The sequence below is a fragment of the Siniperca chuatsi genome, linkage group LG5 (assembly GCF_020085105.1).
Source record: "Siniperca chuatsi isolate FFG_IHB_CAS linkage group LG5, ASM2008510v1, whole genome shotgun sequence".
Lineage (NCBI taxonomy): Eukaryota > Metazoa > Chordata > Actinopteri > Centrarchiformes > Sinipercidae > Siniperca > Siniperca chuatsi.
In genome coordinates, this window is record NC_058046.1 from 11460681 (window position 1) to 11473325 (window position 12645).

Consider the following 12645-nt stretch of genomic DNA (forward strand, 5'->3'; position numbering starts at 1 on the left):
CACACTGACACATGAATGCATGCACACACATTTTTTCCTGCATGCTTGATGCCTCCTTGTCTGCTCTCATGACTGCAGCAGCTTGACACGACTTCACACCTGATAAGCACTCCACAGAACATGGCAGTATAATCTTCCATCAGCACTGATGTGAGCCTTTGACCCCACACTTCCTCACCCCGCTCTGCCTCCCTGCTGTTGTTTTAAGATTTTCTGTGTGTGCAATAGTAAATAATTCATTGTCAGCGACGCTGCCTACAGGTCCTAGTGCGGAGAAAGCAGCCTTGCTCGTCATTCCTGCAGTGTGCACTCTGGCAGCAGCTCCTGAGAGAGACAGAGAGAAAGACTGCACAGATCCAGGAGAGCTGCAGAGCACCCACACCCACCGAATACACAGGAACACCCTTACTCCCCCTCCTCCCTCCTTTCCTTTCTCTCTCTCACCCATCCCCTCTCTCTCATGCTGTTTCTCTCAACTCTGCGACCAGCACTATCAGAACTGCTGGGATTGTAGGCAGGCTGACCGTCGCCTCTCAACAAGCCACTTGCCACCGAGGAGAAACTTCAAGCTCATTCACACGGCTTCAATTTCCTCTTGCCCAAGGATGCTGGTGCTCGGACAGAGATGGATGAGGCTGAACTGCTTGTCGGTTCTGTGTCTGTGTCTGTGTCTCTGCCTGCCGAGGGAATCAAACTCCAGGAGAGCCCCCAAGATACCCCGCTGTCCTGTGACCTGCTCCTGCACCAAAGACAGTGCCTTCTGTGTGGATACCAAGGCTATCCCCAAGAGCTTCCCCCCTGGAATCATCTCTCTGTGAGTCCAACATTTGTGTGTGTGTGTGTGTGTGTGCCTTTCACTCACCAAAAGCATCTTTTCATAACCTGTATGAAGTCTCAGCAATATGCAGGCTGGTACAGATGGCTGAATCACTGATGTCACCCTCCATTATATAATGCATGAATCCCTACTTGTCTTTTAATGACCTAAAAGTGAATATAAGAATGTTTCCTACGGATGTTGTCTTGATGCAATGTGTAGTTGCATTGGCAGTGAGATGTATACCAGACAGCATTACATAATAATAATAATAATGTCCCTTTACTGTACCATATGCTGAACTTAGTTAGGGAAGCACAGCAGTAAAATCCTGTTGAGCTCCAGGGAGGAATACTAACAATAGATTCCCCTGTCTCACTGCAGGAGACCTGCTTCTCCTCTGAGAGATTTAATCTTGAGGAGAGTTCAGAGATACGCTCAATAAAAGGAGCACATATAATGAAATGGAAACTTTAACACACGATGGGGGAAGATTATGTTTTGCAGAGAAGGTTACAAGGTGCTCCCTTTCATCTGATATTGACCCCCATCGCCCAAGGATTGAATATTGAGTTTTAACAGTCAAGGGAATTCCAGAGCACAGGCTGGTGGATGTGCCCTCATTTCACAATAGAAAAGAAGTAAAGAAGGGAAGAAGGAAATTGTGTGCCCTAGTTGTTTTTTTTTTTTTAAAGATTTAGCCCTCCTTGATATTTAAACTGCAAGGACGGCCATGTCCTGAGAGAAGAAGGGCTTCAGAAGAAATAAAAATTACAGTTATTGTTGTGAGGAAGACATGATATCACACTTCTAAGCATTTGGCACTGCCTGTGTAATCTGCACTCTCTCATCGAGAAGACACGTCTGATGATAGCTGATGTTGTTTGTCTGAACAGGACGATGGTGAACGCAGCCTTTACTACAATCCCAGAGGGAGCGTTCTCGCACCTTCACCTACTGCAGTTCCTGTGAGTGTCCCGACCCACAACAGAGCACTTTCAGCTTTCAGTTTTCAACATCATAAACTCTTAATTTTCTCTCCCGATCAACTAGGGTTCACAGTTACCCCTATTTAAAAATACAGTCACAACACTTAATGTCACACGCATGCCTTCACACAGCCGATAGTGTAGCTCACGCAGACATCTTTTGTTTGGCAGTGACAATGAAAGGACTTCAGCTACTAGAAATGAATGGTTATTGAAAACAGTGGTGACATAGCAGTAATAAGAGTAAAGTGGCTCTGTATCAGTGTCATTGCCAATCACTGACTCCCTTCAGTTCTGCTCTGCCAGACAAAGGGCCCGTTTAGTTACTCAGATGCAATCATGAGTGTGTGTTCATGTCCATTTGTGTACTGTAGGTCTGCGTGTGTTTGTGTAGATTCCAAATGCATTTATGTATTTACATTAGATTAGCTTTATATACTGTGAATGTTTTTATGTGATTGAGACGATAAGTATTTTTAGGAATGTTTTATTTAAAAAGCATCTCTACATTTGCCCAGAGACGAATGGAAATAGTTCGTTTTAGATATTAAAATGGCAGTCAGTTGTTTAGATGTTGCCCTCTAGCTTCAGTTGGACATGTACTACATTATCTATACGACCTAATCATTATTGCCTCCTTTCTGCAGGCTCTTGAACTCCAACACATTCACCATGATTGCTGATGATGCCTTTGCTGGTCTGTCTCACCTGCAGTACCTGTAAGCGTCTCACTTAAATGTGAACTACTTCAAATAATGATTCTGACTACTCATTTAACTCGCTGTGTTTTGGTGTACCTGATTTTTTAAAATATTGATAAAAAGTAAAGTAAAAGTTTTTCTCTGGAAATAACACATGTTACATGTCTAGGTAGGTTTATTTCTCTGTCAAGTGAATAGAATTAACCCGACTCAAGGCTGCACTGTAAGATTTCAGGATTGGACTCTGCAGTATGGCAAAGAATGCCAAAAGTAAAACTGAAAATAAATCCTCCTACGACAGTGAGCACACCGCCTCTGTAGTGTGATAAAGCTGAATATGCCATTCTGTGAATTGATGGGCTTTAGGAAGTAGTTAGCTGATGGCTTGGAGTGTACAGCTTTCCATGATGGCCATGCCTCAGGCTGCTTGCTGTGTGGCTTTGGCTGCAGCCCAGCCATCAGGCCTCACTGCATCACTGCCACTACCATCGCTACCCGCTATGCATGCTAATAAAGTCATATTTTCATATCCAGCCACCTCTAAAGAGTCTACACATGCTGAATGTCCTCAACTATCAATAGACAAAACAAAGAGAGGACAGGATCAAATGATGCTGACACGTAGACCTTTGTAATACTCGCTGCACTCAGTGTCTCATTTTTATCACATTAATCAGAAGGCATGAAATGAGCTTTGACCATTAAGAGTCATTTAATTTTTTACTATTTCTTCGCAGTTAATACACTGATTGTATTAGTCAATAGGATCTATCAAATACAACCTAAAAATATAATAAATATTTATCTGTACTGTCACATCTTCATTTGTGCACTGACAACACAACCTCCTCTCCAAACAAGGACGACATTCTATAATACTGACTGAATTTCAGAGTTTGTCATCGCTGTGTGACATATGAGTGGTTTGTTCTCTTCTCAGGTTTATTGAGAATAATGACATCCAGGCTCTCTCAAAGTTTACCTTCAGAGGACTCAAATCCCTGACTCATCTGTAAGTATTTTGTTGCGATAATAAGATGGAGAAACCTTGTCTACCATTTGTCACTTTGCACAACAGACTGAACTATCTGATGAAGCTAAAATACATACATTTAAAAACCACAACAGTTGAAAAAGAAACTAGGAAAGAGTCTTTAGCAATTACAGACCATACAAGCAAGACATAATGATAACTATTTTTTCTTATGGATTTTTTCAGATCTCTCTCAAACAACAACCTGCAGCAGCTGCCAAGAGATCTCTTCAAACATCTAGACATCCTCACGGATTTGTAAGTGTGCCTTCGCTGAAATCAAAACAGTGTCTTGACATCCCACGAGCTTTGACCCTACAATCTGTCCCTACAAAACACTAGTTTGCTGGGGTTCCCTGAGGGTTTAGTGGACTACCACACCCGCCTGCAAAACTGTCTGGCTGGAGTGTGTGGTTTGTATCTGTCTCAAACCATGCTGGTGTACTTCTTTTTGTCTCTTTTTCCTTCCTGTTAGGTTTGGAAGATTTATGTTCGAGCATCTGAGATATAATATGATATATTTTCTCTCTTCCCTATCTGTTACTCAGAGACCTGCGGGGGAACTCTTTCCGCTGTGACTGTAAAATCAAGTGGCTGGTAGACTGGATGGAGAAGACCAACACTTCTGTTCCTGCTATCTACTGTACCAGCCCCTTTGAATTCCAGGGACGCAGAATCCACGATCTCGCGCCACGAGACTTCAACTGCATCAGCGCAGGTTTCACCTCGTCTCTTTTAGCCAAAGCTGGTGTCATGGCAGAACGTCTTGGTTAATAAGTATTGTAATTATGCATTGTCTTCCCATAGATTTTGCTGTTTATGAAACCTTCAGTTTCCACTCTGTGTCAGTGGAGTCCTATGAGTTCAATGGGGATCAGTTTGTGGCCTTTGCTCAGCCTGATTCAGGGTTCTGCACCTTGTATGTATGGGATCATGTGGAGATGGTCTTCAGGGGGTTTCATAACATTACCTGTAAGTTTCCGGCTATGAAAGCATAAATATTGTACCATTCCGTGTTTACAAAATGTATCCTAATGGCTTTTCGGCTTCTGTGTATCTCTCCCTCCAGCTCGCTCTGCTGTGTACTGCAAACCAGTGGTGATAAACAGCAGTCTTTACATGGTTGTGGCTCAACTTTTTGGTGGATCTCATATCTACAAGTAAGGCTTGCCATTTTATCTTGGAAACAGCTAGTGACCTGTTGAATGTCTCCAGCATGTTAAAAAAAAACATGACCTTAAAGGAATAGCTTGACATTTTGGGAAGTACACTTATTCGCCTTGTTGTCGAGAGCTAGATGAGAAGATAAACACCACTCTCATGTCTGTACGGTAAATACTTACCAGCCAGCAGAATATTAGCTTAGCTTAGCATAAAGACTGGAAACAGGGGGGGGAAACAGCTAGCCTGGCTCTGTCAACAGGTAACAAAATCGGCATACCTGCACTTCTAAAGTTCCACAAAAATCAAGTAATTTGCTGTTCACTGGAGTTTGTTTTGTTTTGTCAGACTATTTCTTGGCCAGGACCAGTAACTTCCCTGAGTCTCTGCTGGTGTCCTGGCAACTGCTCCCCACCAAGAAATAGTCCAGCATGTCACCCTTTGTAAAATGGCAGATTGTCGTTTTTACTTTTCCGTTTTTGTATGGATTAAACAAATGAGATATAACGTGTTAATTAGTGTGCTTTAGAGGTGATGGTAGACGGATGGAGCCAGACTGGCTGTTTCCCCCTGTTTTTAGTGTTTATGCTTAGCTAAGCTAACCGGCTGCTGGCTGTAGCTTCATACTTGCTGTACAGACACGAGAGTGGTATCCATCTTCTCATCTAACTCTCGACAAGATTACGAATAAGCATATTTCCCAAAATGTCAAACTATTCCTTTAATTGTGAAATGCTTTAGGAATACTATGATAACCTTTGCGTTATCACAGGTGGGAAGAGGACCCGCAGCGCTTTGTAAAGATCCAAGACATTGACACCACTCGCGTGAGGAAGCCCAACTTCGTGGACACCTTTCAGCTGGATGGAGAGTGGTACTTTATAGTAGCAGACAGCTCCAAGGCAGGCTCCACCAGCATTTATCGCTGGAACAGCAATGGTTTCTATTCCCACCAGTCCCTCCATCCCTGGCATCGGGACACCCATGTGGAGTTCCTTGATGTTGGGGGAAAGCCTCATCTCATCCTCTCTAGTGCCTCTCAGCCACCGGTGGTTTACCAGTGGAACCGAAGCCAGAAGCAGTTTGCTTTCTACTCCCAAATCACAGAGCTAGCAGATGTGCAGATGGTTAAGCACTTTTGGGTGAGGAAAATTCTTTACCTTTGCCTCACACGCTTCATTGGTGACTCCAAGATCCTCCGCTGGGAAGGGCAGCGTTTCGTAGAGATCCAGACTCTTCCCTCCCGGGGCTCGATGTCAGTGTATCCTTTCACAGTGGGCCTCCGCCAGTACCTCATTCTTGGAAGCGATTTCTCCTTCTCCAGAGTATACCTGTGGGATGACCTCACGCAACGCTTTCAGCCCTTCCAGGAGCTCAACATGAGAGCCCCGCGGGCATTCAGCTTGGTATCTGTCGACAACAAGGACATGCTGCTGGCTGCCAGCTTCAAAGGCAACACCCTGGCCTACCAGCACCTGGTGGTGGATCTCAGTGCCAAATAGACATGTTACAGGCAGAGCGAAAGGAGGTGTTTCGGAACATATATCAACACGTGCCAAATAAATGAAAGACTGCAAAATGTTAAAGCCATGTAACTAAAGGTCTGCTGTTTCACCTGATGTTTTAAGCGAGGCAACTTATTAAGTGATTAATCTATTTTTATGCACTATCCCTTAATATCTGAATGAAATGATGTGATAATACACAGCATTAGTAACATGCCAACATAAGTGTCATGTCACTGCTGCATCACTGCTTCTGTTCTGCCAACCATACATGTATATCTAGGCTAATTATTTTTTGAAAGTATTATATTGTATACTGTACTTAATTAATCTGAAAATGATGTGCATGTGCATCTACTAAATTATTCACTGGATGAGAGTGGATACTGCAATTGACTGTAAAACTATGAAGGTTTTGTAAATTACACAGTGTAATTTAGCTGTATAGCATTTTGCATGACATGGTACAAATGATATAACTATGTAATCCAAGCAATACTTACCATTGCAATACTTTAAATCCTCAATTATGTTTATCTTTATATATGAGATACTCTTGAATTTGTTTTGGATTTAATGTTCGTTCCGCAATAATAACATGGGCTCAGAGTCGGCATGAAGCATGAGCAAACTAAGCAAGGGACCCCAAAATTAAGTAGAGTGTTGAATATTGCTCTGTTTATTTTCTTTATAATTTAAACGTTTAAAGACATATTCCTTAATTTTGTTATAATTCCCAAATCCCCAAATGTCCCCCCATTTCACAACAGTACAATTTTTGGGGGGGCTTGGGAAATGAGAGATTTTTGTTTGCAAATACAGCAAATTTGGCGATTATAATTAATGATTTTAATTTGTGAGGCGTTATACAAAATTTGGGGATTTGTGGGAGCTATATACTATATTAAAATTATAAAAAAAAGTTCTAATCCTGTCCTATCTTTCTAAATGTACAGTCACAAACTGTATTTAATCGTTGCTGTGTACATTTACACATGGAAGGGTCGCACGGGCAGAGTGTGCATAGGTAGGCAGGTGACAGGCAGGTAGACCGCGGATGGGCCTATTATACATCCATTACATGGATGTATAATAGGAACTGGATACGGCGGACACTCACAATATTACAAATCCCCCTGCGGCCCAAAACAAGTATACATCGCTGCAGTCTGCAGAACGGGGGTTGACCCCGCCTGCATTTTTCTTTTTTATTGTCCATCTGAGGTTTGACAGTCTTTAAATCTGGATGATGGTGTATGATGCCCTTTGAGTTGTAGACTATATACCAAATGACACAAATAATGAAATTGCGCCATTCACATGTAAAGTAGTTTGTACTCACTGACATAATCAAAAAAATAAATAAACTCAAAAATAAATATATTAATGAAAATATTCAAACGACGCAAGATCACATCTCTTGCGCAGAGATGCGTATATAGGACACAAACACAATGTTCGTGAGCAGAGTTGAGGTGCGCTTGCTTTGTTTTTCAGGATGTCTGCGTGGATGGAGTTAACGCATTTGCTCTTTGGGACAGATATCCCCGCTTTATCGCACGGTTCTGAGTTATAAAACGCGCGCGACCATATGTTGTTGATATGTGAGACGTTAGCTACATCATGGTGAAGTGAGGGTTTGCTCTGATAGCTGGCAGCGAAATGTGAGCCACACAGTTTTCCCTCAACAGACGATATTTGAGCTTATATGGTCCTTGACGCTAAGTGGTGATATTTATTTGAGAGCGCGGAGGAGTGGAGGCTGGCAGTGGATGTTGCTAGCTAACCTAACGTTAACTTGGTTCTAAGGTAGCTAACGTCAGCTGCGTGAGCTGTCTGCTTGGCATAGCTAGCAAGTCGATAAAAGGTGTTTAGCCAAAGTTTAGACTATAGTATTACAAATGTCTTACTCCACTGAAATGACCCTGTCACCAGAATGGGACGACGACGAGCGGATGAATTTTATGTTCTCCGACTTCAAGGAGAACAGAGACGTCAACACGACGGACTGGGACAGTAAGATGGACTTCTGGACGGCTCTGGTCATAAAGAGCTGCAGGGACCGCGGCACTGTTTGTGTTAGTCTGCAGGAGCTGAACAAGACCTTTAGGAGGAAAGAAAAATCACCGCTGGGCTTGGCGACTGTCATCCAGTCCATGGCCAGGTAACTGTCATTGTATCAGCTCTGTCACTGTTGACTGTTCCTGTCTCTCTGGGTCAGTCTGATTACACTGCCTGTATTTTACCTTCTGCCAGATGTGGGAAGATCCAGAGGGAGTCCGAGTTTGCTGCCAATGTGGACTGTGGCTGGCTGTCCTGGGGTGTCGGCCTGCTGCTGGTAAAGCCTCTGAAATGGACTTTCTCCACTCTTCTGGGAAGCAGCGGGGTGCCTTTGGAGGAGTCCTTTGTTGTCATTGAACTAGTAAAGGTTTGTCAAACTCAATATTTCATGATGTCATTCAGATGCACCACAATACATGATGCTTGTGCCACCATGATTTTAGCATTTTTATGCAATGTTATACTTATTGTTATTAATGTTATTGCAGTAAGATGTGCATTACATGTATCTGAATGTTCCATATATTAATCCTTAAATTGCTACAAAGGTCCAGTACAACATTTGATACAAATTAATGAGTGAAATTAAATATAGTATGCATCTGAACAAAATCTGAAACATAATTTATGCAAATTAGTTTGTGACTACTGTACCACCATAGGCATTTTGAACAAAATTAAACTTGCAACCATGCTGAATAGTTTCTCTTTCCATATCTCTAGTATTTCAGTTGGACAATACCAATTATAGCTGCTATATATAAAGTGAGTTATCTTCTCTTATCCAGGAGAAAGCAGCAGAATTACTCAGGGTGTACCGGAGCAGTGAATTTGCAAGCCGCTCCATCCTGTCATTTCAAGAGCTCTGTACTCTCTCCTCTGATGTCTGTGCTGATGAGAGCACCCTGTGCATGGCTCTCCTGCAGCTGCAGAGGAACAAGCAAGTGACGGTTTCATTGCACGAGGGCGAGAAGGTAAAGTGTAACCTACCACTCCACAAGCTGTTCATTCAAAGTCATTAGAGGTATTTTTTTTGCAAGTCATCTGTCAGGACAAAACCTGTTGAGAGAGACTTTATCTTCTGACTGCTGGAGTAATGCTTTATGTTTCATTTGTCTTTATGTGTCTTCTTTACAGATTGTAAAGTTTTGTCAGCCTGGGCAGGATCGCGTTTCCCCAGTCAGTGATGTGGATATAGGCATCTACCAGCTGCAGCGCAGTGAGAAGCTGCTGGGAGAGCGAGTGGAGAAACTGGGCTTTGAGGCTGACAAGTACATCAACTCAAATATGAACTTAAAGTAGAATTAGTATTGATTGATGATGTAAACTATATGTCTGGTAGGCATTTGTAAGCAAGGCAATCCCTTTGGGCAAAGAAGGTATATGATTTAGTCAGGATTAACTTGTTCCAGTTGTGAAATAACCAGTACTATGTGTGCAACTTGATGCTTTGGCCATTTTTTTCCCCAGGTATTGGATCAATAGTCAGAAAGATTGCATTTTAATGGCTCTTAAAGTCAGGCTTTCTTTCAGGTGCAAAGAGGAAGCAAGGGTGCTGCTCCGGGAAGGGAAGAAATCACAGGTAGTAATAACAGTTAACTGCAAAACTTCAAAATTTTATTGTGCGCAACCAAATGTCATAGCACTTGGTTCAGTTCAGTATTCACTGTCTGTCCCCACAGGCACTCAGGTGTTTAAGAGGCCGCAAAAAGGTAGAAAAGAGAGCCGACAACTTGTTCACCAAACTGGAGTCCATCAGAGGAATCCTGGAAAGAATAGCCCAGTCACAGACTGATAAGATGGTAAGAGGCAGAACGAACATCAACACTCTTTCTGTGCAGTTGTCTGCAACCAAGTTTGTTGTCAGTATTTTAAGTGTGTGCTGAACATGTTTGTAGGTTATGCAAGCATATCAGGCTGGAGTGGCAGCCCTGAGACTCTCTCTTAAGGATGTGACTGTGGAACGTGCTGAGAACCTTGTGGATCAAATCCAGGAGGTAGCTGTTTATTTTAAGACAATGAATTGTGTATTTTATAATTTATTTATATATACTCTTAAGCATCTTAATGTATGTATTCTATTATTTAACCAGTTATGTGACACTCAAGATGAGGTGAACCAAACTATATCCAGTGGTGTGACCAGCGCAGGTATGACATACTGTTAGTGCCACATCTTTAATATATTGTGTATATATGAATATCAAGGAGATCTAAGTTTGCCATGTTTTTTGTAGATGAAGACATGGATGAGTTGGAGAAAGAACTGAAATCTTTGTTGGACGAGTCAAAGCCGGATTCCATCTCAGGTTTACCTGAAGTTCCAACAAATGGTCTGCGACCTTCTGGGGAGCCGAGCCTGCTCACTTCTCTGCCTGCTGTACCTTCCACCAACTGGGATATTACCACTGAGCAGCTGGAGGAAGAATTGAATCAGTTAACCCTTACAGATTCAGGTTTGTGCTTTCAGATTTCTTAATTATTTTTTTTTCTGTTGGACTGTAATAAAAAATTATTTTGAAGTAACGTATGTTCACCTTACTGTCCAGGCTTTCAGCAGAAGAAAATGACATCGCCAGTGAAGAGATTAGAGCCTGCACAGTGATGGCACAGGCAAAACATGGCAAGTTTAAAGCTCTGCAACATATCAAACTGTATCTCTTAAAATTATTCTGTTAGTTCATAGAAGTTTAAAAAAAAAAGTACTAAAGAACTAAATTAGCAATTGCTAAATCGTAAAACAAAACCCAAGGAACTTTCCTCCATTTAATGAAAATAAAAAGGCCTTTACTGTGGAGGCATGCCAAAAAGGATTAAAAAAAAAAATCCTTTTGTAAATTAACATGCTTTTCAACTTGAAAACTTTTAGATCTGCTCTGCTCTGAAGATCTCAAGTGAAATGTGAACATTTTAACAAATGCTAATATCCTCTCTGGTATGCCACCATTAGGAATGCTTTTAATTTTGTGGTATTTTTGACAATAAGAAGAGAACTGTATTTGTGGTTTATCATAATGTGTTTATTGATGTTTGTAAATGTCCTTCCTTGGCAGTCCTGTAAATTGTATTAAGTGGCCTTTTGAACTGTAAATATGAAACTTAAAGTAAAGAGAATATTATGCCAAATGATTTATTACAGCCATGAGTATATTTAGTCTCATTGCAACATACCTGTGAGGACTGAAAAGCCTACCTTAAGTGAGTTTAGCCAAATATGTTTCTCAAAATAAAATTTATTTTAATCACTTGTCTGTAGTGGTATTTTTATGTCAGTGTCAGTCACTGTGTTCGAAGCAGAGATGGAGGTGAGGAGAAACTACACTCTTTCCTACTTCTTTACAATCTTTCTGTGTGAATGAAACCAATATAAAGGGACAGTTCACCCCCAAATAAAAAATACATATTTTTCCTCTCACCTGTAGTGCTTTTTATCCATCTAGATTGTTTTGGTGTGAGTTGCCGAGTTTTGGAGATATCGGCCGTAGAGACGTCTGCATTTTTTTATTTTATATAATAGGACTATATGGCCCTCTGCTTGTAGTGCTCAAAACGTCAAAAAAAAAAAATACATTTGAAAAACTCAACAGCAATGTCTCTTCCAGAAATCATGACCTGGTTACTCAAGATAATCCACAGACCTTGTTGTGAGCAGTTTCATGTGGGAACTATTTTCTTTCTACCGATAGTTCCTACATGAAACTGCTCACAACAAGGTCTGTCAACTCACACCAAAACATAGTAAGAGGAAAAATATGTATTTTTGATTTTGGGGTGAACTGTCCCTTTAATGTGTTCCACTTAGCAGTTATGGTTGGTTTGCAAATTTACCTGAAATGAAGGCTATTTTACTTTTTGGTTTTTCCTGGCGTGGCACCACACCTCAAAGGTTTGGGGCAAAGTCAGGCAGACTTGTGGACCTACGAAATTTGCAACCTGCCAAGGAGATTCACAGATACACCAGCACCAGAGACTGTAGGCAGTTATGTTTATGAAAACAATGACAAACATGGTTTTAATACTAGTAAGCAACCTGCACCAAGAAAATGTGACTTGGTGTTTTGAGTATCCTGGCAACATGATACAGAAAACATGCATATTAAACCGCTAGAGAGGAATGTTTGCAATATATGGATTCACATTATGTCAGAGGCTTTAACATACACACACCTTTTCATAACTGGCCACAATCCATGGTTGATAAGACTAATGTTTGGTGACATGGTTAAAAAGAAGTTTAAACTTTCTTTTGCATATATGTGATAAAAGAAGCTTCTTTTTTCAAAATAGCTTTAAAAATAAAGTTGTGCTAATGCATGTTTTACTGAAGTATATACAGTGCTTTGGCCACCAGGGGTCACTGGCACTCACTCAACCAGAT

General features: G+C 41.3%; 2 protein-coding genes across 3 annotated transcripts; both read left to right on the forward strand.

Annotated features, from left to right (window-relative positions):
• The first annotated feature begins 248 nt into the window (after window positions 1–248).
• lgi3 (leucine-rich repeat LGI family, member 3) lies at window positions 249–6748 on the forward strand. Its single transcript, XM_044196981.1, has 9 exons — window positions 249–814; window positions 1714–1785; window positions 2454–2525; window positions 3448–3519; window positions 3727–3798; window positions 4089–4258; window positions 4348–4512; window positions 4610–4700; window positions 5474–6748. The coding sequence occupies exons 1-9, from the start codon at window positions 606–608 to the stop codon at window positions 6201–6203; spliced, it is 1653 nt and encodes a 550-aa protein (XP_044052916.1). The 5' UTR covers window positions 249–605; the 3' UTR covers window positions 6204–6748.
• A 1035-nt stretch (window positions 6749–7783) lies between these two features.
• On the forward strand, window positions 7784–11512 carry chmp7 (charged multivesicular body protein 7). Of its 2 annotated transcripts, none has more exons than XM_044196982.1 (10): window positions 7784–8370; window positions 8463–8634; window positions 9056–9241; window positions 9405–9538; window positions 9738–9849; window positions 9950–10069; window positions 10166–10264; window positions 10361–10418; window positions 10505–10723; window positions 10817–11512. In XM_044196982.1, exons 1-10 carry the CDS (start codon window positions 8108–8110, stop codon window positions 10870–10872), a joined length of 1419 nt encoding a protein of 472 aa, XP_044052917.1. In that variant the 5' UTR covers window positions 7784–8107; the 3' UTR covers window positions 10873–11512. The 2 variants fall into 2 exon arrangements, with proteins under 2 accessions (XP_044052917.1, XP_044052918.1); XM_044196983.1 differs by having other exon boundaries at window positions 7785–8370; window positions 9801–9849.
• Window positions 11513–12645: the final 1133 nt, after the last annotated feature.